Source organism: Mustela erminea, chromosome 17 (assembly GCF_009829155.1).
Source record: "Mustela erminea isolate mMusErm1 chromosome 17, mMusErm1.Pri, whole genome shotgun sequence".
Lineage (NCBI taxonomy): Eukaryota > Metazoa > Chordata > Mammalia > Carnivora > Mustelidae > Mustela > Mustela erminea.
Genome location: NC_045630.1, coordinates 29302817 through 29324769, shown reverse-complemented (window position 1 = coordinate 29324769; position 21953 = coordinate 29302817). Strand labels below are relative to the sequence as shown.

General features: G+C 55.1%; 1 protein-coding gene across 3 annotated transcripts in view; it reads right to left on the bottom strand.

Annotated features, from left to right (window-relative positions):
* The window catches only part of PARP1 (poly(ADP-ribose) polymerase 1), a 36577-nt gene that overhangs the window by 500 nt on the left and 14124 nt on the right, over nucleotides 1–21953 (bottom strand). For 2 of the 3 annotated variants that reach the window (XM_032317751.1, XM_032317752.1), the window contains 18 exons: nucleotides 21235–21334; nucleotides 18829–18945; nucleotides 18048–18224; nucleotides 17036–17180; nucleotides 15630–15770; nucleotides 14109–14351; nucleotides 13881–13949; nucleotides 13517–13649; nucleotides 11883–12078; nucleotides 8431–8559; nucleotides 6018–6101; nucleotides 4583–4705; nucleotides 3829–3957; nucleotides 2870–2968; nucleotides 2314–2466; nucleotides 1407–1534; nucleotides 699–760; nucleotides 53–167 (listed from right to left, as the gene is read on the bottom strand). In XM_032317751.1, coding sequence (XP_032173642.1) covers nucleotides 53–167; nucleotides 699–760; nucleotides 1407–1534; nucleotides 2314–2466; nucleotides 2870–2968; nucleotides 3829–3957; nucleotides 4583–4705; nucleotides 6018–6101; nucleotides 8431–8559; nucleotides 11883–12078; nucleotides 13517–13649; nucleotides 13881–13949; nucleotides 14109–14351; nucleotides 15630–15770; nucleotides 17036–17180; nucleotides 18048–18224; nucleotides 18829–18945; nucleotides 21235–21334 — 2343 coding nt within the window. The other variant, XM_032317753.1, reaches the window with a different exon arrangement.

The window sequence follows — 21953 nt, the reverse complement described above, 5'->3', positions numbered from 1 at the left end:
ACTCTCACGGCAGCCCCGAGCCCCGTAACCCCACTCGCTAGCCAAAGGATACTCGTTATACAGCAGGCAGGTGTCGTTCACGCCAGAGGAAACCCCCGTCCCCAGGGGCACCTCCACACCGTCCATTGTGATGCTGGCAGAAGGGTCAGGGGTTGTCTTGCCCAAACCTGCACGACAGAAGGCATAAGTGGTAGGAGGAACCGTGAGGACATTAGCTCGAGAACGTTCAAGATCAGACTTCTGTCGCGTCTACGTGTTCACTTTAAAGACATGCACACTGCACACTCTGTCCTCCTTCCGGATACAACCCCGGGCTATAAATCAAGCTCCCGAGGTGCATGCCTCCCTGATTTCAGTAAGAGCAGTGCCTCAGCCCCCAGCCCGGATCATATTTCCACCGAGCCCAAGTCCAAAGCCTGCACTTCAGCCCGGCAGGCAGAGGCCCTAAACCATCAGGTGGCTGGAGCTCCCACGTGCCTGGACACCCTGGGCAGCATTTGCAGCTAACAGCTCCGTTAAAATGCAGAGCTGACGCACCCAGTTCCTGAGGCTCGAACTGTGGACAGGGGGTATGACCCAATTATCTAATGACCCTCTAGCTGTCTTCCAGTGAGCCACAGCCCACTGGGGAGAGAGAGTGCCCTCCCCGGGCTGTCCAGAGCACCCAGGCGGGAGCAGCACTCTCTGGAACATGGTACCTTTGACACTGTGCTTGCCCTTGGGCAGCTTGCTGATGTGTGAAGCGTGCTTGAGTTCGTACCTGTGTAAGAGAGGAAGGTCTCAGAAGGGCCTCCAACGACCCTGGGCTCTCAAACCACCAGTCTGGTGAGCAGGAGCCCACCAGAGAAAAACCTAGTCCTCCCCAGACCCCTGGCTTCCAGAGGCGAAGGCACAGTTCCCAGTCAGCGCTCTGTGCCCCCACCACTGCAGGGTCACATGGCTGTGGCCGCAGCTCCAGAGGCTTCTCAGACCATGAGCCTCACCCCCTTGCCCGATTACACGACCCTGCTCTCAGTGTCACTGTGACAGGCCTGAGGCAAGCAGGACAAACCAGATTTTTTTTTCTGCCAGGAATCTGAAGTTCATCTCCAGGTTCATCTGAGTTGATCTCAAACACAAAATCTAACATCTCTGTGCATGCACGTGTTCCGGTGGCGGGGCGGGGGGGCGCGGCCCACCAACCATCCTCCGTGCAATTCAGCCCACAGAAGGTGGATGCTGCCAGTTCCGGAGTCCCGGCTAGACTCCTCATCCCTGGTGCTCCCACATACACTTAACTAGAACTGGTTTCTACCATCGTGGTGGGGAATTTCTACGGTCCCCTCCTGGCCAAGGGGAGCTCTCCTGTCTTGACCACCCCCGTCCGTCCCCAGCAGTGGCCCCAGGCCAAGGCCAGGCTGACTCACATGTTTCCGAGGGCGACCTCTCCCAGTAGGATCAGGCCCACAGGGTCCGCCTGGGACGCGTGGCAGTAGTTGGCGCTCTTGGAGACCATGTCGGCGAAATAGATCCCTTTACCGAACATGTAACCTGTCTGCAGGGTGGGAAAAGGGCCACAGAAGACATTCTGGGGGCTGTTTGCAGCACCCCTGAGCTACCGAGTATGGACTACGCCCACAGGCCAAGCTCACATGCCGGGCTGTTTGGACCCTGGTCCCGGGGAGGCACTCAGGGCCACAGAAAGCTCAATCTCTCTACCCCTCGCTGTCTTCCTCTCAACGGGGGAGGGAACCTCACAGAACCGTTGTGAAAATTCACCAAGTTAATAAGCGTTTAGATCGGTGCCCGGCATGTGGCAACAGCCCATAAGTGGAGGCTCTTGTGTTTACTTCCTTCTGTCAGTCAAAGGTGAGGTGTAGGAGGTCAGGGCATCTGCCCAGGTCATGTGCTACCACATGGCACCAGCCAGCCATTTGCTGCTCCCGACCTGTTACACCTGGACAGCAAGAGGCCTGCAAGACTGCCTCCGAGCACCTGTCCTGCAGGTCACCTCTATGACCCAGGCAGCGACTCAGCAGGGCCTCCCTCCAGCCCTCCCACAGTCTCCTGAGGAGCACACCAGGACTCCCAGAAGTCACCTGGCAGAGGGGGGCAGAGGCAGTCTGGACTCAACTTGGCCTGTGGCCAAGGCCTGTTCTTTGCATGTCAACACACCCATCAGCTCTCAGGGCGAGGCCCAGACACCTCACTTTTGTTCGAGAAGCCACGGCTGATAGCCATGTAGATGCGCTGGCCACAGAGCGAGGGCCGCGAGGACAAGGTGCAGATCATCTCTGGGTGCTGCCCGCTACCCACCCTGCGCCAGCCACCTACCACGGGCGCCTCAGGCGGGGCTATCCGGAGGCCCTGGGACAGGATGCCGGCGAAGTTGGTGGCCCGGGAGCCGTGCCATAGGAGCCTGCGGTTATGCAGCTGCCGGAATGGCTTGTAACGCTGGCTCTCGCCTTCGCGCTCGATCCGGAAGATCTGCTCGGGGGTGAAGGGCCAGAGACAGAGGATGCCACGTTACTCTCACACAAGATCCACCAGATGCAGGAGAATGGGCCAGCTGCCCCAGAGCCAGAGGATGTGGCTGTGGCGGCCTGCGAGGAGGCGGGGTTGGGTGGGGAGCAGTTGCCCGGGCAGGACCCCGTCTGACAGAGGTGAGCCCAAGATGCTTTGCCATGTCTGATTGTGCTTTCAGGTCCTCAAACAAGGCTTTGAGATCAGAAATAAAAAGGATTAGAGAAAGAACACTAAGCACCCCCAAACCCCAAGACTAACCTTTCTCCTCCACCGACAGTAAGTTGCTCCTCTAGTAATTTAAAGCAAAGCAAAGGGTTCTTTACCCAGGCCAGGCTGGAGAAGAGGAAAGGACGAAGATTCTTACATCAACAACTTCCAAGTCATACGCGTTGTGCGTGGTCGCGTGAGTGTTCTTAACATATTTCCTGATGGTCTCTGCTTCTTCTGAGTCTCTGTCCACCACCTAGAACGTCATTGGGGAGTCTGCGCAAGGGAGACCCCAAGCACAGCCACCCAGCACAGGGGCCAAGAGACGTCCCACAGCCAAGACTGCAGTCAGAACCTGCAACGACCCACCCCCAAGGCTGGGTTTTGAGGAGGACGACTAGCGCTCCAGGTCTTTGAATGCTCAAGGCTGTGCAGTGGCCAGAGCTTCTGCCTGCCAAATAACCGTCAGTCACTTCACCGATGTAATCGCCCCCGCACAAACACAAGTGAGCCACGGAGAAGGCTGTGTTCTCGATTTTTGTCCTCTCAGCCAAAATGCAAAAAACCCAGGAATTCTGGTTTTCCTCACAGCTTCTTAAGTAAAAGGCTTCAGGATTGTAAACCGAATAAACCCTTCACCAGAGAACCCTGCCTGCAGCATTCCCATGAAAAGGTGCTCCAGGGACCAAACAGGTGACATCTGGTGGCTTATTCTACCCGGACCCCCAGATCTAGGCTCTGTTCTAGGCAAGAAGCAGAGGCTCTTCCTGGGATCTGAACACCCCATCCCAGGCTCAAGGTCAAGGCAAGCCAGGGACTGTGGCAAGGGGACTTCTGCCCCAGCAAAGGCACCTCCACCTAAGCAGGAACCCAGGCATGACAAACCTTCTAAAGCTCATGCCATACAAGCCTCCAAAGACAGATCTTCTCTAGATTAAGGAAAAATGAACTTTCTGGAAGGCCGCTCAAAAATGAGTCTCTTGTGCCAAAGACCCTGGCTTGGAAGCCTGCCCAACAATCTGTTCTGAGGAGGTCTCCAGGAGAAACCCACTCCAGTCTGGGGATCGCTGCTCTCAGGACGAGCGGACAGATGCACCAGAGACGGGGGCCTGTTACCTTAATGTCAGTCTTGAGCTTCTCATAGTTGACATCGATAGGGTCCTTGCTGCTGTCATCAGAGCCTCCCCTGAGCAGACTGTAGGCCACCTCAATGTCCAGCAAGTTGTCTAGCATTTCCACCTTGGCCTGGAGGAACAGATGGAAAACCCTGGGCTTGGGACCAGGGTGAGGGGAGACAAACCTAGGTTCAGCAGAGAAAACCCTCACGGAGTGATGGGATAGTGATGGGAAGGCCTCCCAGCTGGTTAGGAATAGCTTGTCATCAACCCGTGGCTCCTAGTGAATGAGGGGGGTACTACTTGGGGGAGGGAGAGCCCGAAGCTACAAGGGTACTATGAGAAGTGGGGGCAGTGACTATCGCTGGCTCCGAGGCAGTGGGGCGGGAAAACCTATCTGTTTCGCCTGTGGTCGGCCACCACCATGGGAAGAAATCCTATTCAAAATGAGGGCCCAGGGGTGCCTGGGTGGCTCAGTAGGTTAAAGCCTCTGCCTTCGGCTTGGATCATGATCCCAGAGTCCTGGGATCGAGCCCCGCATCAGGCTCTCTGCTCAACAGGGAGCCTGCTTCCTCCTCTCTCTCTGTCTGCCTCTCTGCCTACTTGTGATCTCTGTCAAATAAATAAAATCTAATCTTTAAAAAAAAAAAAAAAGAAGAAGAAGAAGAGAGGTCCCAGAGGTGATCCTCCTAGCACCAGGCCCTGCCAGAAGGAGTAACATCCAGGCTGCTCCTCTCTCAGGCAGCCCCGGCTACCTGCACACAGTCCGCGTTGTTCAGCAGCGGGGGCTTCTTCATCCCAAAGTCATGGGGAATTAGGGTGTAGAAGCGATTTGAGAGATCCAGGATCTGAGAGTCACTGCTGCCCTGGGACACCGCCTTCGGGGGAAGAGAGAGAGCAGAGACCGAGACATCGAGTCTGACCTGGCTCGGCATGAGCAACAGCCAGGAAACGCGGTGAAAGCGTTCAAGACCATCTCATGCTGGTGTCATACCAGCCCAAGGGCAGGAATGCCCCACCCCTGTCCACTTCCATTTCTAGAAGACCTCGACAATTAGGGACCCATACGACCCCCAATGCCGTGCAAGGTATCAAGTGTAACATCTAGGTGGAAAGCTCATGCACGCTCCTAAAACTCAACTACATCAATGTTTGGGAACTTCTCACAACAAAATGGGGGTAAAACCCCAATGCGATGAATTTGGGCAGCACCCCCCCCCCGCATCCACAGATCTTCAGCTTAAGGGAAAGAATTGGCTTTTCTCGCACCTGAAGATCCAGGTGGCCACACACAGAAAGGCTAATAAGCTCCCCCTCCTGCCACAGTGCCCATTCGTGCTCCATATGCAAAAGGTGCTCAATAAATGCAGAGATGGAGGAGCCAGACTGCTGTGATGCTGGGCAGGCACCTGAATGGCCACGGGGCAGTGAAAGGGCCATAATTTGGCCCCCTGCAGGCCCCAGCACCCGCCCCCCCAGCTCCCCCACCCGGCCGAGCCCCACGCCCTCAATTTCTTTCTGTTGCAGCAGTTGGCTCTATGTTGTGGGGAAGGACACTCTCCCAGCCTCTCCACTGGGGGTTCTGGACAGGGAAGGGGCCAGGGCTCAGAAGCTGCTGCCTGGGGCCCCTTCTCCAGCACCAGCCAGAAGTCTGCTTCCCTGTGCCCCTCCTTCACAGGCCAGGCCTGCACCCACCCCACAGCGCAGGGGGAAGGTCCTGCAAACTGGGGGACCTTGTTGGGTGCCCAGTGAGGTGATCAATGAGCATGAACCAAAGTAAGGAAATACTTCACTCTCTGTGAGATTTCCAAGTAACTGCAAAATAATGCCAGTTTCTTTTTAAAAGACTTGATCTACACCCAACATGGGGCTTGAACTCAAGAACCAAGTGCTCCACCAACCAAGCCAACTGGGAGCCTCAATCTCAGCCTAAGAACACCCCAAATCAGGACGTTTTTATGAGGTAGGAGAACCAAATACCTTATCCAGTTCATAGGGAGTTTATTACATAACTGATCACTAAAAACATGGCTACTTCACTGGTTCCGGGACCACTTTGGCGAGGGAACAGGCACTTACCACACCTGCGGCATTGAACAGAGACTCCAGGTCCTCAGGCCCTGGGACGTGGCAGCTTGCGACCCTGCACCGCTCCCCCAAGACAAGCCAGCCGAGCGGCCCCCCGCCTACCTGCTGCACCTCGCTAAGAATGGTGTAGGCCGCCTGGATCTGCCTCTTGCTCAGCTTCCCCAAGGGCATCTTCTGAAGGTCAATCTGAGGAGACAGGGGAATGCTCCCTGGCAAAGCCGCTCCATTCAGTGGACCACGGGCAAGCTGGCGAGTGCCCCCCGGGGCTCATGGGCCCTGGCAGCAGCAGACACCCAACCTTGTCTGTGGCTTGTCCAGGGCCCACACCACGGGCTCTGGTAGGGGAGCGGGTCTTGCTCGCTTCGTTTATGGCAGTGATGAGAAACAAGGACGCCTGCAGCCCCACACTCAGTCCACCCTGGCCCAGCACAACTCGCCTCCTAGGGAGGATGAGGGCCAGGCAGCATAGCCACCCCGGAGCCTCAGAGCCCAAACCGTTCCCAGCCAAATAAGGACCAGAAAGTGGGGAGAGGGGCGCCTGGGTGGCTCAGTGGGTTAAGCCGCTGCCTTCGGCTCGGGTCATGATCTCAGGGTCCTGGGATCGAGCCCCGCATCGGGCTCTCTGCTCAGCAGGGAGCCTGCTTCCTCCTCTCTCTCTGCCTACTTGTGATCTCTCTCTCTGTCCAATAAATAAATAAAATCTTTAAAAAAAAAAAAAAAAAAAAGTGGGGAGAAAGGTTCTCCTAAGTACATGCTCCTGAACATACAGATCTGTACCCCAAAAAACGCTGTTTTTTTCAAATCAGGTACCCTGAAAGGTCACACGCTGATTCTAGCAGTATGCCTTGGGGATTACTGTCAGGACAAGTGGCAAGCGTAGTGGGGAATGCATATGGCCTGCTGCGAGCTTGGGAGGAGTCTATGCTCACCCTCTGTCTCCCACCCAGAAAATGGGGCTGGCTTGCTCCGGAGGCCCCCGCGCCCCTTGTGGTTGGTGTCCTGACCTCCCTGGGGCACCCCAACACCTGCAGCACATGACGGAGCCACAAGCTGCAGGGAAATGGACGGGGAGCAGTCCCTGCCGGGCGTGGTGGACGTGGCATCACAAACCAATGGCACTTCCCTCCCCTCAAAGCCAGAGTCTCTATCCTGAGGGGTGGTCTGGTCCCTGGGAAGTGGAGTAGCCGCTGCCTGGTCTGAGGAAGAAGGCGGGGATACTGTTTCAGGAAGAGAGCAGGGCACATAAAGGAGCCCAGCATCGCTGGTGCAGACTGGAAAACAGCTCCGGGAGCCAATGAGGAAGGTGTTGCAACGGTGGCTGGGGGCAGGCAGTGCTCTGAAGAAACAGCACCCTCCAACTGCGGGGTGTCGGTGCCAGTGCCCCTCAGCCCCTCCTCACAGGCCTCGAGGATAAGAATGGGGCTCACTCAACACAAGCCAGATACCCCACTAAAGAGAGACCGGGGTATTCTCAGGTCCAGCCCTGCAGAAGTGGAGGGAGGCCGCCTGTCAGGTAAGGAGCGTGCAACAGACCATGGGCTGCCTTCCAGTGAGCTCTGCAACAGCTCTGGCCTGTCTCCTCCTGCGAGACAGTCACCTGAGCAAGAGCCAGCCCAGAAATGGTATGTCCCAGGGGAGACCTGGTCTGTTAGGAGTTAAGAGACCCTACGAACTAGAACACAGGAAGCTGGAAAGGACACGTGGGACATTTCTTCTTAAACGTTAAGAGAAATGAAGACCCGCTCCCTTGCCCATGTCCCTGGTGAGACTATCCGCAAGCTATCACCAGTCCTCCTGATGGAGGTCAGTGCAGGGGTCACTTTCAATGGGAGCGCACAAGCGCTGGGCGTTTGCAGGCCCATAAGGGGACCTGCAGATTCCACGGCATTCGTTAACAGCAGCCGGGGAGGGGAACCGTCCTGCCACCGGTTCCAAGCTCACCTTCTGGGAAAGCCAAGCTGGGCTGGAGAACACAGGGACAACTGGCCTCAACCACGGCCCCCTCGTCCTGCCTAAGCAGGAGGAACAGGACAAACCCACCCCCAACCTCAACCTTTTCTTAATTTTGTCTGATGCCTCAACGTTGCTTTTCTCTACACTTCGTCAGTACCGCCTACTTCTTCCACGGTACACGGGCTACACTTGCCTACACTTGCCATGCCCGCACACATTGCCACGTCAGCAAGGGGACACGTGCAGGGGAACGGGGACCCAGGGGCAGCTCACTCAGGCACACTAATCCACCTCCTGGGAAGTCTGCAGTCCCCAGGACCCAGAAGCCTGGCTCGGTGTCTGGCAGAAGGACAGGCAGAGGAGCGCCTGGGTGGCTCAGTGGGTTAAAGCCTATGCCTTCAGCTCAGGTCATGATCCTGGAGTCCCAGGATCGAGCCCCACACAGGAGCCTGCTTCCCTGACCCCCCTGTCTGCCTACTTGTGATTTGTGTCTGTCAAATAAAATCTTTAAAAAAAAAAAAGGACAAGCAGAAGACCTGGCCACCCCCGTGCACGCGGTCACCTCGTATTCCACCATGGCTTTCTTCATGCTCTCCACGTCGAAGATCATCTTAATGAGCTCCTGCACCGGCTTGGGAAGCTTGGACTTGGTGCCGGGGTTCACTGTCAGCTTCTTGACCGCATCTTCATCCTTTAGAGAAAAGTGAACTGATCAAAGGCCCCGTTCAACAACCCAAGCCAAGTGGCGATACCATCTGGGCCACAAAGGAGCCACAGGTACCCCCAGCACAGAAGGCTGAGGTAGTATCTGCACCTGGACCAGAGGCTTCCCCACCATCCCCGTGGGGGCTCCAGACCCTTCCTCCAACGGCCACTGCAGGTGCCCAGCTCCATGCCTGCTGGCCTGCACTCCCACCCCCTCATGCCCTCATCTCCCCACCCTGGGAACTGGCCCACGGCCCCACTCTGGAAGAGCTGGGAAGCCACCAGGCCAAACCATGGACCAAGGGGACACCGGGTTACTTCTCCGGTCTTGTACTACTGCACCCCAGGGCCAACCAGAAGATGTCCATGCAGTCTTCACCACAGTCCTAAAGGTTCAGACACCCATTTCCTGCCACACAGACTGACAGGAGGAACTCTCCACTCTCTGTGGCCTCCTTCTGCTCCGTGATCACACTTTTTTTTTTTTTTAAGATTTTATTTATTTATTTGACAAGACAAAGATCACAAGTAGGCAGAGAGGCAGGCAAAGAGGAGGTAGCAGGCTCCCCGCTGAGCAGAGAGCCCGACGTGGGGCTCAATCCCAGGACTCTGGGATTGTGACCTGAGCCGAAGGCAGAGGCCTTAACTTACTGAGCCACCAGGTGCCCCTGGGATCACACTTTCAACACTGGACTGTGTGTGCCCACTCTCTGGGGAACCCAGGCTAAGTCAGGACCACACGGCACTGTAGACTGCTGAACCCTTGTCACTTACGAACGGCCAGAGGATAGGAACTATGCCCTGTCCCTGACAGTGTCCCCAGCAATGAGAAGTGCTGGGTATCTGCTCTGAGTGGACACTAATCCTGGCATCTGTTGTGTTCACCCAAGCGGTGTGGCGGGCCGTGGGCCCCGTTCACTCTGGATGCGGCTGTCAACTACGCTTTCTGTCACAACACCAAGTCTCCAAGGCTCTCAGGGTCACGGCTTCTGGCTCTCTGAGGAGGCCAATGTTCACAGTGAAACACCTTATCTGAACTGATCTACTCTGGGGCCTCCCTCTCTGGGGGTGATAAGCGGAGATGTTTACATATTCAGGAGCACCGTCACAGGGGAGCCACAGACCATAAACCACCACCCCGGGCCATCTGGGCAGCCCTGGCAGATGCTGCTCTAGGACAGTGCACCTGAATTCAGTGGCCCTGATTTTGAAAGGTGACCAGGCTGAACAGAGAGACACATTGCAAGGGCTGAAAACACACCAGATTTCAAAGATCTGGTTTCAGAGAAGGTTGGAAGGGGAGGAAAAATAAATAACTAATGTTAGTTTCACGGTTTCTTTCAGATTTTTAAAATGCAGCTATTGAAATATCAAGGTTACAAAGGTGGTTGTCTATCACTATTGGACAGCATCTTCCAAAAGCTGTGCAGGCGTTGGAGGGAGGCGGTTCTTGACATAGCGTGCAGGGCAAAACTCCAGTTCTCTGGTGAGGAAAGTACCCGTGAAGGGACAGGAGCACCAAAGACCCACACCGTGACTTTGTGCTCAACTCTGGGTGATTAGGAGTGAGTTTGTTTCTCAAAAAATTTTAAATGTTATTTTTGAAATTAGAAAAACTGACCAGTAGGGGGCATTGCTGAGTCAGACAAGCCACTTCAGCATTACAAAGTAAATTCTATTTTTTAAAAAAGATATTTTAAAGTAATTTCCACACCCAAAGTGGGATTTAGACTCAAAATCCCAAGATCAAGAGTTGTTACTGACTGAGCCACCCAGATGCCCCGGGTTTTTTTGTTTGTTTGTTTTGTTTTTAAAAAGAAATACATGAGCCCCTAGGGGCTCAGTTGGAGCATGACTTGATCTCAGGGTCGTTGAGTTCAAGCCCCACATGGGGTGTAGTTTACTTAAGTAAACTACGTAAGCAAAAAGCCGTGAAAAAAAGTGTACTTTTCTTCTCCTATGATTTTCTTCATAATGTTTTCTCCCCTCCAGCTTAGCTTGTAATAAAACGACAGTATACAATACACATATCACAAGATGAGATCAAATCAACTTAGGCTATTGGTCAGGCTTCACGTCAACAACAGATTAAGTTTTGGGGAGTCAAGTTAAACATGGATTTTTGACTGCACCATGGGGAGGGGTCAGTGCCCTTGACCCTCTACACTGTTCAGGGGACAACTGCAATAGATTTTTCTATAAAAGCCAGAATAAGCATCTTGTTAGAACAAATGTCCACAAAGGTTATCAGCCAAGGGATAACAGAAGGCTATTTGGTGATATATATAGGAAAATGACCCTGCCACAAACGTGTAACAGAGGGGCACCTGGGGGGTGCAGGGGGTCAAGCGTCTGCCTTCAGCTCAGGTTGTGATCCCAGGGTCCTGGTATCGTGTCCTGCTTTTCCGTCTGCCTCTCTCTGCCACTGCCTGCTTGTGCTATTTTCTCTAACAAATAAAATCTTTTTAAAAAAGTAATAGAAATTATCAGAAGAGCATATGGGACCCAAAACCACAATCCAACAGAGGCCAGGGCAATGTAATTACGTTATTATGCATGCACAAGTGGGCTCAAGGACAGAGGAAGAAGCAGACTTCCTGCTAAGCAGGGGGCCTGACCCGGGACTCAACCCTGGGACTCTGGGATCATGACCTGAGCCAAAGGCAGAAGCTCAACCGACTAAGCCACCCTCTGAACTGTAATAACCTGATGGCAATCCAGGTCCTACGACCTGTGAGGAAAACACGGGGTCAGCCTAGAAGCCACACCTGGAATGTAAGAACCACTTCCCAATCAATGAGCAGAGGGAGCAACTTCAAAGACCAATCCCCCTCATGTTCTCAAAGACGCTACCACGGTCAGCTGAGTTCCTACGTTGCTGTCTGGGTGTGACTCGTGTTAAGGGTGCTGGATCTCCTTCCAAGTTTCTCCGTCCACGACCGTGACTGTTACAATCACGGTCATACTGCAGGGCACTGATCTCTGTGTGTTGAACTGACCTCGCATTCTCAGGCTCAACCCCCTCCCTGCCCCCAGTCGCGGTACAGAAATCCTGCACTTGGGTTATTACTCCACGGTTACGCCTCCGCATATATGTTCCTAGGGATATGGGAGCGCTCCTGCGAGGTCTGTCTGGTTTTGGTGTCGGCCTAACACTGAGCACTGTCAAGAGTCAAGAAGTGTTTCCTCCTTTGAACACTGGGGAGCACTGACTCGCAAGGCCATCAGGCCTGGGGCGAGGTCTGGCTACTATGATGATTCTTCCTTCTTCCTTCTGCTGGAAGCAGACAGCATAAGAGTAGGGATTACCTGGCCGTAGTCGATCTCCAGAGGGTAGAACTTTTTGGGATACTTTGTGAAGTTCTTGGAGTGCCAGGCATTCCCAGTTTTCTCTTCATACAGCTTCATGAAGTGCTCGATGGCATCCTCTTTGGACGGCACCTGTTCTAGTTTATTGCTGCCGATGACGGTGCCCACGCGGCCCCATGACCTGAAGATCCAGTAGCTGTGAGGGCACGGGGTGGGCGGGGAGTGGGGAGAGGAGGATCACACACAGACCCGAGGGCCGGCCGCTCCTGTGCTGGGAGCAGGTTCCCTCCCTGCGTTCTGCCTGGGGACACAGAGCTGCGGCCCCCAAGATGATGCCACGGACACAGAGGAACAAAGGAAACACAAAGACCTTCACTTGTGAGGAAATGGAGAGTTGGAACTTTCAAGAACTGCCTTTCGAATCATACTGGTGAATGGACCCAGAAAATGCCAAAGCACAGGTTACACTCGCTCTGCCAGCCAAGCTCACAGAACAAGCGTATAAATTCTGATTGTAAGATAAACACCCATCTCACTCCTCACAGAGGAAAAGTAAGCATCGCTTGGAAGTTTTGTACTCAAGATACACAACCATGAGCGACAAAACCTAGATACTGGAGCCTCTGGGCTCAGATGCAACGGGCTTGGGCTGGGTGTGTGTGCGTGTCAGAGGCACACAGGCTGAGGCCACTGCTCTTGGTTCCCATGGCAACTGGGGGCCCACACCACTGGCACCCTAGGTGCCACACCACTTGGCTTTGATGGATTCATTTTTCTTGGTGGAAAGAACGCATCACATAATTTTTACATCACGACAGAGATGCCCCCTGGGTGGCTCAGTTGGTTAAGCAACTGGTGTCAGCTCAGGTCATGAACTCAGGGTCATGGGATTGAGCCCCATGTCAGGCCTCTCCCTTAGCCTCTGCCCCTACCCTGTGCTTGTGCTCTATTGAATAAATAAAATCTTAAATATTCTCTGCTCAGGTTCCTCCTGGAAACGTCTGGGAAGTGCTCTACTGAGCTGTCCTAGAGAAGTGTCCAGACCTGACAGCCCACGCTGTCCCTTCACTGTGAAAACCAGTTAAAAATAGGCCATCAGAGCAGGTGATAAGACACAGGACACTGGGCTTACGTCTTCAGAAAACCCAAGTAGCCTACTAGATACATAGGACTTTTGGGGTTCCATCTGATATTCACTTTTAGACAAAAGCCCTGGTGAGAAGCTGAGGCAATGGGAGGCACCCAGCTGCTCGGCGCCGACAAACGGCCACCAGTCAAGGCTTCGTAGGCACCAACATAATGCCCCCTCCGCCGAGGCCACAGCTACACAGCATCTGGTTTTCAACCACCAACTGGAGTTCCAGCAGGGAAGCGGTTTCCACTTGCCAAGAAGACCAAGTCCAGGTTAGCCCATGAGGCTCAGGGACCCTGGATTCCTCAAGGGGCTGCAGACAGAGTGTCTCGAGAGATGGTAGGACAGCGTGTCCTGGGAAGTTGGGGCGCTGGATGGCAGGGAGCCAGGCTGTGTGGCGTGCCTGTATCTTCCCTCTGGCCAAAGACCTCCCCACACCCCTCAGAGGCCCACTCCCTCACAGGGCCACCACGAGGGACTCTTCCCCCATCCCCAGACACACCGGCTTTCTCTGTCATCCTCCAGGAGCTGCAGCTTGTAGTAAGAGTTGGTCCCCTTCACGATGTCCACCAGGCCAAGGGTGGCACTGAACACCTTCCCTCCTTTCTCCAGGACGTGCGCGGAATGTTCCAGACCTGTTGCAGAGGCATGGCGCCTGGTTTTCTCTCTAAAAGGGCGGCCGATAAGCTCGGGGAGAAGGGGGTCTGCAGGTGGGGGACTCACACCTGCCTGGACACTCCTTGTGGGAGGCTCCCCACAAGGCCCAGGGGAGCCCAAGGAGGCAGGGGTGCGCAGGTGTGCGCAGGTGTGGTCCGGAAGCCCCCCGTCTCTGGACCACCTGCCCGCTCGCACTCCTGTGTGCTCACCAGAGTCCGGATCCACAGCGGCTCCACCTTTAAGAGTTAATTTCATTCTCTTCTCAGATTTGTTGATGCCTTGGAAAAGAACAAGAAAGGAAAACGAGTAAAAAAAACCCAGAAAGTCGGGGTGGGGAGGCAGGGTGAGGGGGTGGTATGCCAACGGGTCTAGGCAGTCTCGGCCAGAGTGTCCTGGGAGCACACGGGCCCGGGATCCCGGGCAGCCTGGGGCCTCACCTTCCTCCTTGACGGGGCCCTTGCTCTTCTTAGAGAGCGCAGACCCTGACTTTGCTCTTGGGGCTGCAGGCTCTTCTGGCTCAGCCTTCACCTCAGCGCCCCAGGGTGCCAGGAGGTGGGCCGAGAGCAAGTCTGGAAGGCTCTTGGCGGAACTGGACACGTCGTGGAGGAAGTCCTCAGACACCACGCGGATGCCGGCCTCGCGCACCTCCTCCATCTTCCTGCTCATCTTGTCCACCTCCTCTGCTCAGACCAGGGAAGAACAGCCGGAGCGTCAGTGCGAAGCGTAATCACAGCCCCACTGACCGAGCCCCCTCCTTGTCACCCAGTGCCGGGGGGGCCACATGATACGGGCAGAAGCGCCCCAAGATAGACGGTCCGACAGCGGGAGCAGGAAGGGAGCCCGTGTCCCTCAGCCAGACCCTGCTGCGTCCCGTGCGCATGACTGGCAGGTGGCTTCCCCCCACTTGGCAGGAGGCCTCTCCGTGCTGCTGATGCTGGTGTGCAGAAGCTTTCCAGTTTGACGGGGTCCTGTTGGTCTGGCTCTGCTCTTACTGCCAGCATCAGAAATCACCAAAACCAAGTCTAGGGGCTCGCTGTTTCCTCCTCTGAGTTCTTTGGCTCCAGGTCTCCCATCCAAGTGTTCGATCCAACCTGTGTGGATCTGTCGGTGGGGCCAGGCAGACCCCTGGCTCTCCCCATCATGAACCTTGGCTCCTCTGCAACAGATGAACTAACCACGTACATGGAGGCTTGCTTCCCGGCTCTCCAAGCTGTTCCGCTGGTCTGTGTTCTGATGTCAGCCTGTCTTGTTCTGGTCACTAGAGGTTGTGACACAGTGTGCCGTCAGGGAGCGTGAGGCCTCTTGTCCTGTCCTCAGAAAGGCTCTGGCTATCCGCAGGAGCTGCTGTCTGCTCCAGATCTGACAGCAGCGCCGGGCTTTCACGGGGATGGCTTGAGTCTATGCAGAGCACACCTCATGACCCTGACTTCTGGCTCTTGACTTGGTAAATTACTTACCTCCGATTCTGCAAGATTCTTCCCTGGACACTTTATCTTGTGCAGTCATTTGGCATATATTCCAGTTTCTTTGCTCTGCCTCACTCTATGGGTTTCTATCCCTTGACAAAGCAAGTTCCTCTCTGGGTCCCGAAGGACCAACCCTCATGTACGAAGGAGTCTGGGCTCTGCAACCCCTTAGCTTGTCACACCCCACCCCAGGGCTGTGGAGGGGCCAAGACCATCAGTGTCTCTGAGGGCAGGAGTTCAGACTGGCTGAGAACATCAGTCAGCAGCCTTCCACTGGGGACAGAAGACACACACACAAGACATGGCAGCTTTGCAAATATAGGTGCTGGCTTTCCCCCATAAAAGACCAAACAATGCTGTGACCAAAGACACCCATCTGGGAGTGCCCTGCCGGTGTCACACCACACTCAGCGCGTCCCCTCTCCCCGCCAACCTCACTGCCATCCCAGGAGGCACGATGCGGCCCTGCTTTACACAACAGATTCAACTCACTTTTGGTACTGATGCACAAGGAGGCCTTGTTGGCCGTGCCCGTCAATTTCCCGCCGAGTTTCTCGATCATGGCCTTCACCTCATCCTTGTTCCGTGAGAGTTTCCCGAGAGTCAGGATCTTCATGTTGGACAATGGCTTATCTGGGACGAGAGAACAGTCATTAGGCCATAAGGTCTCAGGGACACCTCAGCTCCCCTCTGACCAGCATCCCTGAGGGAAAAGTCTATGAAGATAGAGACCCAGGTCTAGTGGGAAAGCAGAGGACAGGACAGCACAGCAGGCGGAGAGCCTGTCCCATCCCTTGGCATACAGAGGACCAGGCCAGGGGAGAAGCCCCACGATGATGCTGCCCCACAAATGGGCCAGCCTGGTGAGTGGGGTTCCTGGCACTGCCCCACAGGTAGAGCAGGAAAGCCACTGTGGGGACCACGGGGCTGCCAGTGGGATGGGAACAGGAGAGGGAATCACATGAGCTCCCAATTACTTTTACTCTTTTCCCAACTCCAATCTAAAAATAAGCTACAATTTCTTATATGGTATTTATTAATTAACCCCATCCAACAAATCCATCTCCTCAAGGACAAAGCTTCAGTAGGTATGACACTGAGCAGATGACAGATTCCAGGCACAAGGCAGGACCTGGCACTTGAGGCCAACACGGCCCCTAGACCAGGAAGGCCCACGACAGAGCTGTGTCTATCTGCAGTCCTAAACGAGAGTCCTACACGCACTCCTAGACCAGAACCTGGAGGGGGAACGTCCCTCAAGCCCTCCCTGTGAGGCCAAGTCAGCGCTGACCCCAAACCAGCAGCAGCTGGATTCAGAAGACCACACGTAAACATGAGCATGTGTACACACACACATACACACAGTCAACTCAGAATGACCAAACGCTTGTGCATGTGTACACACACACACACACACACAGTCTTCCCCAGGAAGAGGCGGGTCACCATGTTTAGGCTGACTCTTGTCCTCCACCCACCAAACTGTGGCCATCCTCAGACTCCGCCACGTCTTGGAGTGAACAAAGGCAACAAGTCTCTCCAGCAGACGGAAAACCCCAAACTGGTCTCACTCTGTGTGCTGGTGTGTTCGCACTCACACCAATCAGCCCTGCTCTGTGGGCCTGGCACATGGCAGGACTATGTGCGCCAGAGCCCTGAGCCTCACATTAGTCTCAGGATGACAGACATGGGGTCGGGGTGCCAGGAGGCAGGGAAGCAAGGTCTATCGTGCAGGCAGGAGGATACTCAAAATGTCGTTTCGGATCAGGCCCACTGGCCCTTAAGAGGCCACCTCTCAAGCGCCTTCCACCTGCCAAGGGGAGCAGGACTGACACAGAGGGAGACCCTCCCCCACTCTGGTCAGGGTCCCCCTGCCCACAGCCAGCCCCAAGCTGTACCTGGCGGAGTGGAGCTGTTCACACCAGCAGGCGCCGAGGCTGTGGAGGGCGGGGCCGCCACCACTGGGGCACTGGTCTCAGGGGGAAATATTCGGTCCTGCTTTTTGATCTTCAATTTTTTGAGGTAAGAAATTTCTCGGAATTCCTGAAGAAATTGAACTTTCAGTTAAGAAACCACTTCTTGGGGTGCCTGGGTGGCTCAGTGGGTTAAGCCTCTGCCTTTGGCTAAGGTTATGATCCCAGGATCCTGGATCGAGCCCCCCATCAGGCTCTCTGCTCAGTGGGGAGCCTGCTCCACCCACCCCTTCTCTGCCTGCTTCTCTGATCGAGCCCCACATCGGGCTCTCTGCTCAGCGGGGAGACTGCTTCCCTCTCTCTCTCTCTGCTTGCTTCTCTCCCTACTTGTGATCGCTGTCTCTGTCAAATAAATAAATAAAATCTTAAAAACAAAACAAAACAAAAAGAAACCACTTCTCCCTAGAAATAACACCCCTCCCAGAGCAAAGAGGATCTGGATCATCTACTTCTCACGATCAGGGGAGACATGCACGGCTGGCGTGTCAAGGGGGCTTAGTCAGTCAAGCGTCCAGCTTTTGGTCTGAGCTCAGGTCACAATCTTGGGGTCGTGGGACAAGCACGGCCTGGGGCTCCACACTCAGCAGGGAGTCTGCTTGGGTATCTCCCTTTCCCTCTGCCCCTCCCCCTGCTCTCTAAAATAAATACATCTTAAACCGATGTGAGGCATCAGTATTCAAGTACATGGCACTGCAAACTGTGTTTGCAGCGGTTCCAAGTATGTAACAACACTGGCATGCATGGGCCGTGAACAAGGTTTTCCCTGAAGACAAACCAACGACACTCAGACTCAGCGGACAGTATGGCCAGGGTCCCTCCCGGGTTGTGCACGCCTACATGCCACTGCAGTTGTGGGGACTCGGAGCATGGACAAGCCCAGTGCTTATCTGCAGTGCTTATCTGCTCAGACCCCAGAACCCACCCTGCTCCTGCTTACCTTAGGGGTCACCCAGTCCTTCCGGCTGGGGGTCTGGGTCTTGACCATGCACTTGGTCCAGGCGGTGACGTCGCCTGTACAGTAGTAGGCATCGCTCTTGAAGACCAGCTGGCCGGAGCACTCCTCGCAGGGAAGGAGGGCACCGAACACCATGCCATCTGCCACGCGGTCCAAGATCTGAAGCCCAGAGAGGAGAAGCTACAGGAAGGCCACTCCCTAGCATGGGAAGACAAGCACTCGAGGAGAGAGGAGAGGGCTCATCCTGATATGGACTCTCTGGGGCTGCTGGTCTACCCACAGAGCTCGGGCTGCTGTACCTCAAGAGACCTCCTGTCCAAACGAAGTACCACAGCCCCCGTCCCTCAGTGATGTAGAAGGAAGGAGGATCCAGAGCACCCCCGCTCCTGTGTGAGGAGCCACGCCAGCTGGGGAAACCGGTGGGGTGCTAGCAGTCCTCCTCTCATGAGGGTGGCTCCACGCCCTCCAGACCTGGCAGTTCCTGAGTGTCTGAGCCTTAACATGTGTGGCATGAACACACCAGGCAAATACACAACCCACCCTAATCTCCCCCAAATCCTAACCCCGGGGCTGATGTATGGGGAGGTTTTCCTGTCCTGGACGTGGCCACCATGCCACAGAACTGCGGCCTTTCCACTCTTCCCAATCACTAGTGGGCATCCCACTGGAGGGCTTCCCATGGCCCGGAGGCACAGCACTAGCACTCAGGGACCCAGCCACCTCCCGCGTCTCCCACATGTCCCGTAATGCGAAGGCAGCTCACCGCTGACTCCCCAGAGGGCACTTGCTGCTTGTTGAAGATAAGCAGCTCCTTCAGGTCGTTTGTCGAACACACTTTCTTTAGCTCATCCTTGATGCTCCAGATCAGCTCGTTCTGGGCCTGCAGACAGAGCCAGGTGGCTGACAGACCAGCTCTGTCCAGAGACCCCACCAGAAGGGGCTCCCCCGTCTCGCTCAGTCTCCACGGGGGTCCTTGTGCGTCAGCTGGGCTGCACCTCCAAGCTGGTCTCCACCACAGGTACGTGGCTCAGCCATGCTCTGGGGCATCCCAGTTCCACCCGGAGCATGCAGTCCCTGGGACCACCCCTCACAGACAGGCCCCCCGGCGCATGGGCCCATTGGCCCCAACACCTGTACCCAAGGACACCAGGCATGGCCATTCTCCAACCCAAACACGGGTGGGGACAATATCCAAGCACCCCCCCCCCCCGCCTCAACTGCGTATCCCACTCAGCACCGCATGGGAGCACATCTGCGCTTCTCAGGACACGGAGTTCTCCATCTCGGGAGCCATACACACGGTGCCTCCCCCTGGAAGCTCTGAGCATCCCCACCTCGCCAACACCGTGCCCAGGCCGGCAGCAGCCTCCTCCCTGCTAGGGTACCCCCCACTGCAGACTACACCCCTGCAAACCAGATGTAAAAATGCCAGCCCCACTGACCCTGCGGAGTCGCTCTCCACACGAAGAGTGGATTTTAATGGGGTCCTTTTTAAAGATTTAAAAATTTTTTTTATTTATTTGACAAAGAGAGAGAGATCACAGGTAGGCAGAGAGAGAGGGAGAAGCAGGCTTCCTGCTGAGCAGAAAGCCCGATGTGGTACTCGATCCCAGGACCCTGAGATCATGGCCTCAGCTGAAGGCAGAGGCTTTAACCCACTGAGCCACCCAGGCTCCCCCTAATGGGGCCTTTTAAAAATACTTTTTCAGTCATCTCTGCCCCCCAAATGGGGCTGAAACTCAGGAACCTGAGATCAAGAGCTGCGTGCTCTCCCAACGGGCTAGCCGGGACCCTGGAGCGAGGAAGATTTTAATGCAACTAGTGAAGCGACAGCACAGCGCACTTGTTCCTATCTTTGCGTACCTGCCCCGCACCCACCTGAGTTGTGCTGCCAGTCACAGGGTGGGGGAGTATGGGCCGAGTCCCGTGGTACAAGTTTCAATGGGAGCAGTGGAATCCCACCACCTGCTCAGCTAAGGCCAGGCTGGTGAGGCCCAGGCGGTGCTAGGGGTAGGGGTGGGGTGGGGAACATCTGCATTTTTTATGTTCCTTTCATCCTGGATGATGCTTGACAGAACACCACACCGGTGAGGAAGTGCAAAGTAACACCAGCCACAGCCTTACTACAGCCAGATTTGCAAACAGATCTGCTGAGGGACAATCACACCAAACTCAGGGTTCTCACCAAGCAGCTCCAACCAGGTCAGAAACTGATTCTGATTTTTGTGCCATGGCAAAACCTGGATCCTCTCGTGGAAGCACCACGCAGGCAGAGAGCAAGTTCCCATGACAAGACTGATGCCAGTTCTCCGCAGCTTCCCAATGCCCTTACAGACTCCACAGCCGCAGATGCTGCACATAATGTGTGTGTCAGCACCAAACATCCAGCATTTTCTGACTCATCAACTTTACTGATTCCATGCCCACATCATCAACACGGTGCTGAGTATCTGTGACTACTGACTTGGTCAACGGTTCTGTCCGGTTTTACCACATGCCTTCCATTGCTTCTGCAGTCAAGAGCTCTCCACTAAAGAACTAGGGAATAGCCCCGTCTCTTCCAGGCCCCTGTGTGTCCCCAGCAAGTCTGGCACTCCACTAAAGAACTACGGAATGGGGGTGCCTGGGTGGCTCAGTTGGTTAAGCAACTGCCTTCGGCCCAGGTCATGATCCTGGAGTCCCAGGATCGAGTCCCGCATCTGGATCCCGGCTCTACCAGGAGTCTGCTTCTCCCTCTGATCTCCCCTCTCATGTTCTCTCACGGTCTCGCAAATAAATAAATAAATAAATAATTAATCTTAAAAGAAAATGAGGAAAAAAAAAAAGAGCACAACTAGGGAACATCCCTGACTCTTTCAGTCCCCTATGCATGCCTGAACTTAACACTGTGTGCGGTGCGTGCTAGAGGCCCTCCAGGTCTAGGATGGCATGCTGCCAAGAGGCTGGGGACCAGCTGGTCCATCCCCTGGAGCCCAAAAGCGCTCTCCTTGAAGCACCAAGGCCTCCTCTGGGGGTAGAGGGAAAGCTGTGCTATCTCACCACTGCTCCCAATTTCGGAATTCTTGGAGGTCTCATTGAGTGGGATGCACATGCATCCTGGAACTTTCCTCCCAGGAGGCCGACAGAGAATTGAGGCAACTATTGAGCAGACACACAGCTCAGAGCTCACCTTGAGGGCCTTCTCAAGCCTACTATCCCTGTCCTTTTCTTTTTTAGATTTCTTCTTGGCCACTTCATCCATCCCGTCTACCTCGTCGCCTTTCCTCTTTCTGCAAGAGACACGGGAGAAAAAGAACCATCAGAACCCTGGAACCAGCGACTCAGGGGACACAGGAACTTCCTGTCCCTGTAACTCCTGCCTGCCAGGCCCCACATGCACATCTTGCTCTACTCCCCGGAGCTCAGGGTCTGCCCGGGCAGTATTGGTGACAGGCCCCACGTACAGCACAGGTTACTTTGCTTCCGAGGGGTGGCCCCAGGGCCTTGGAAAAAGCCTACACCTGACATCAAATCTCCCCATCTATCTCTTGACACAAATGAAGCAGCTAGAAGGTTCTGGCAGGGACCGTGACAGGTTAAGCCCATAGCCAAGGGGCAGGGATTGTAGAAGGATGAACCACTCGTGCCAGGGTTGAGCCTTTCAAGCTAAACCACAGGGCTGCTCCTGGTGCGGTTATCCAAGGCTGGACTACACTGTCATCCGCCCCAGCCACGGGAACAGGTCCCTGCACACCTGGCTCAGCCCTCACCTGACCGGGGTGTGGGATGCACAGGGCAGTAGGAAGGATCCTCAGAAGTCATGGTGGTTAAGGGTCTGCTGCAGCTGTCAGTCCCGGCTTCAAACCCCTGCACTTTGGAGAACCCACGTGCCTTCCAGAGAGTGACTTG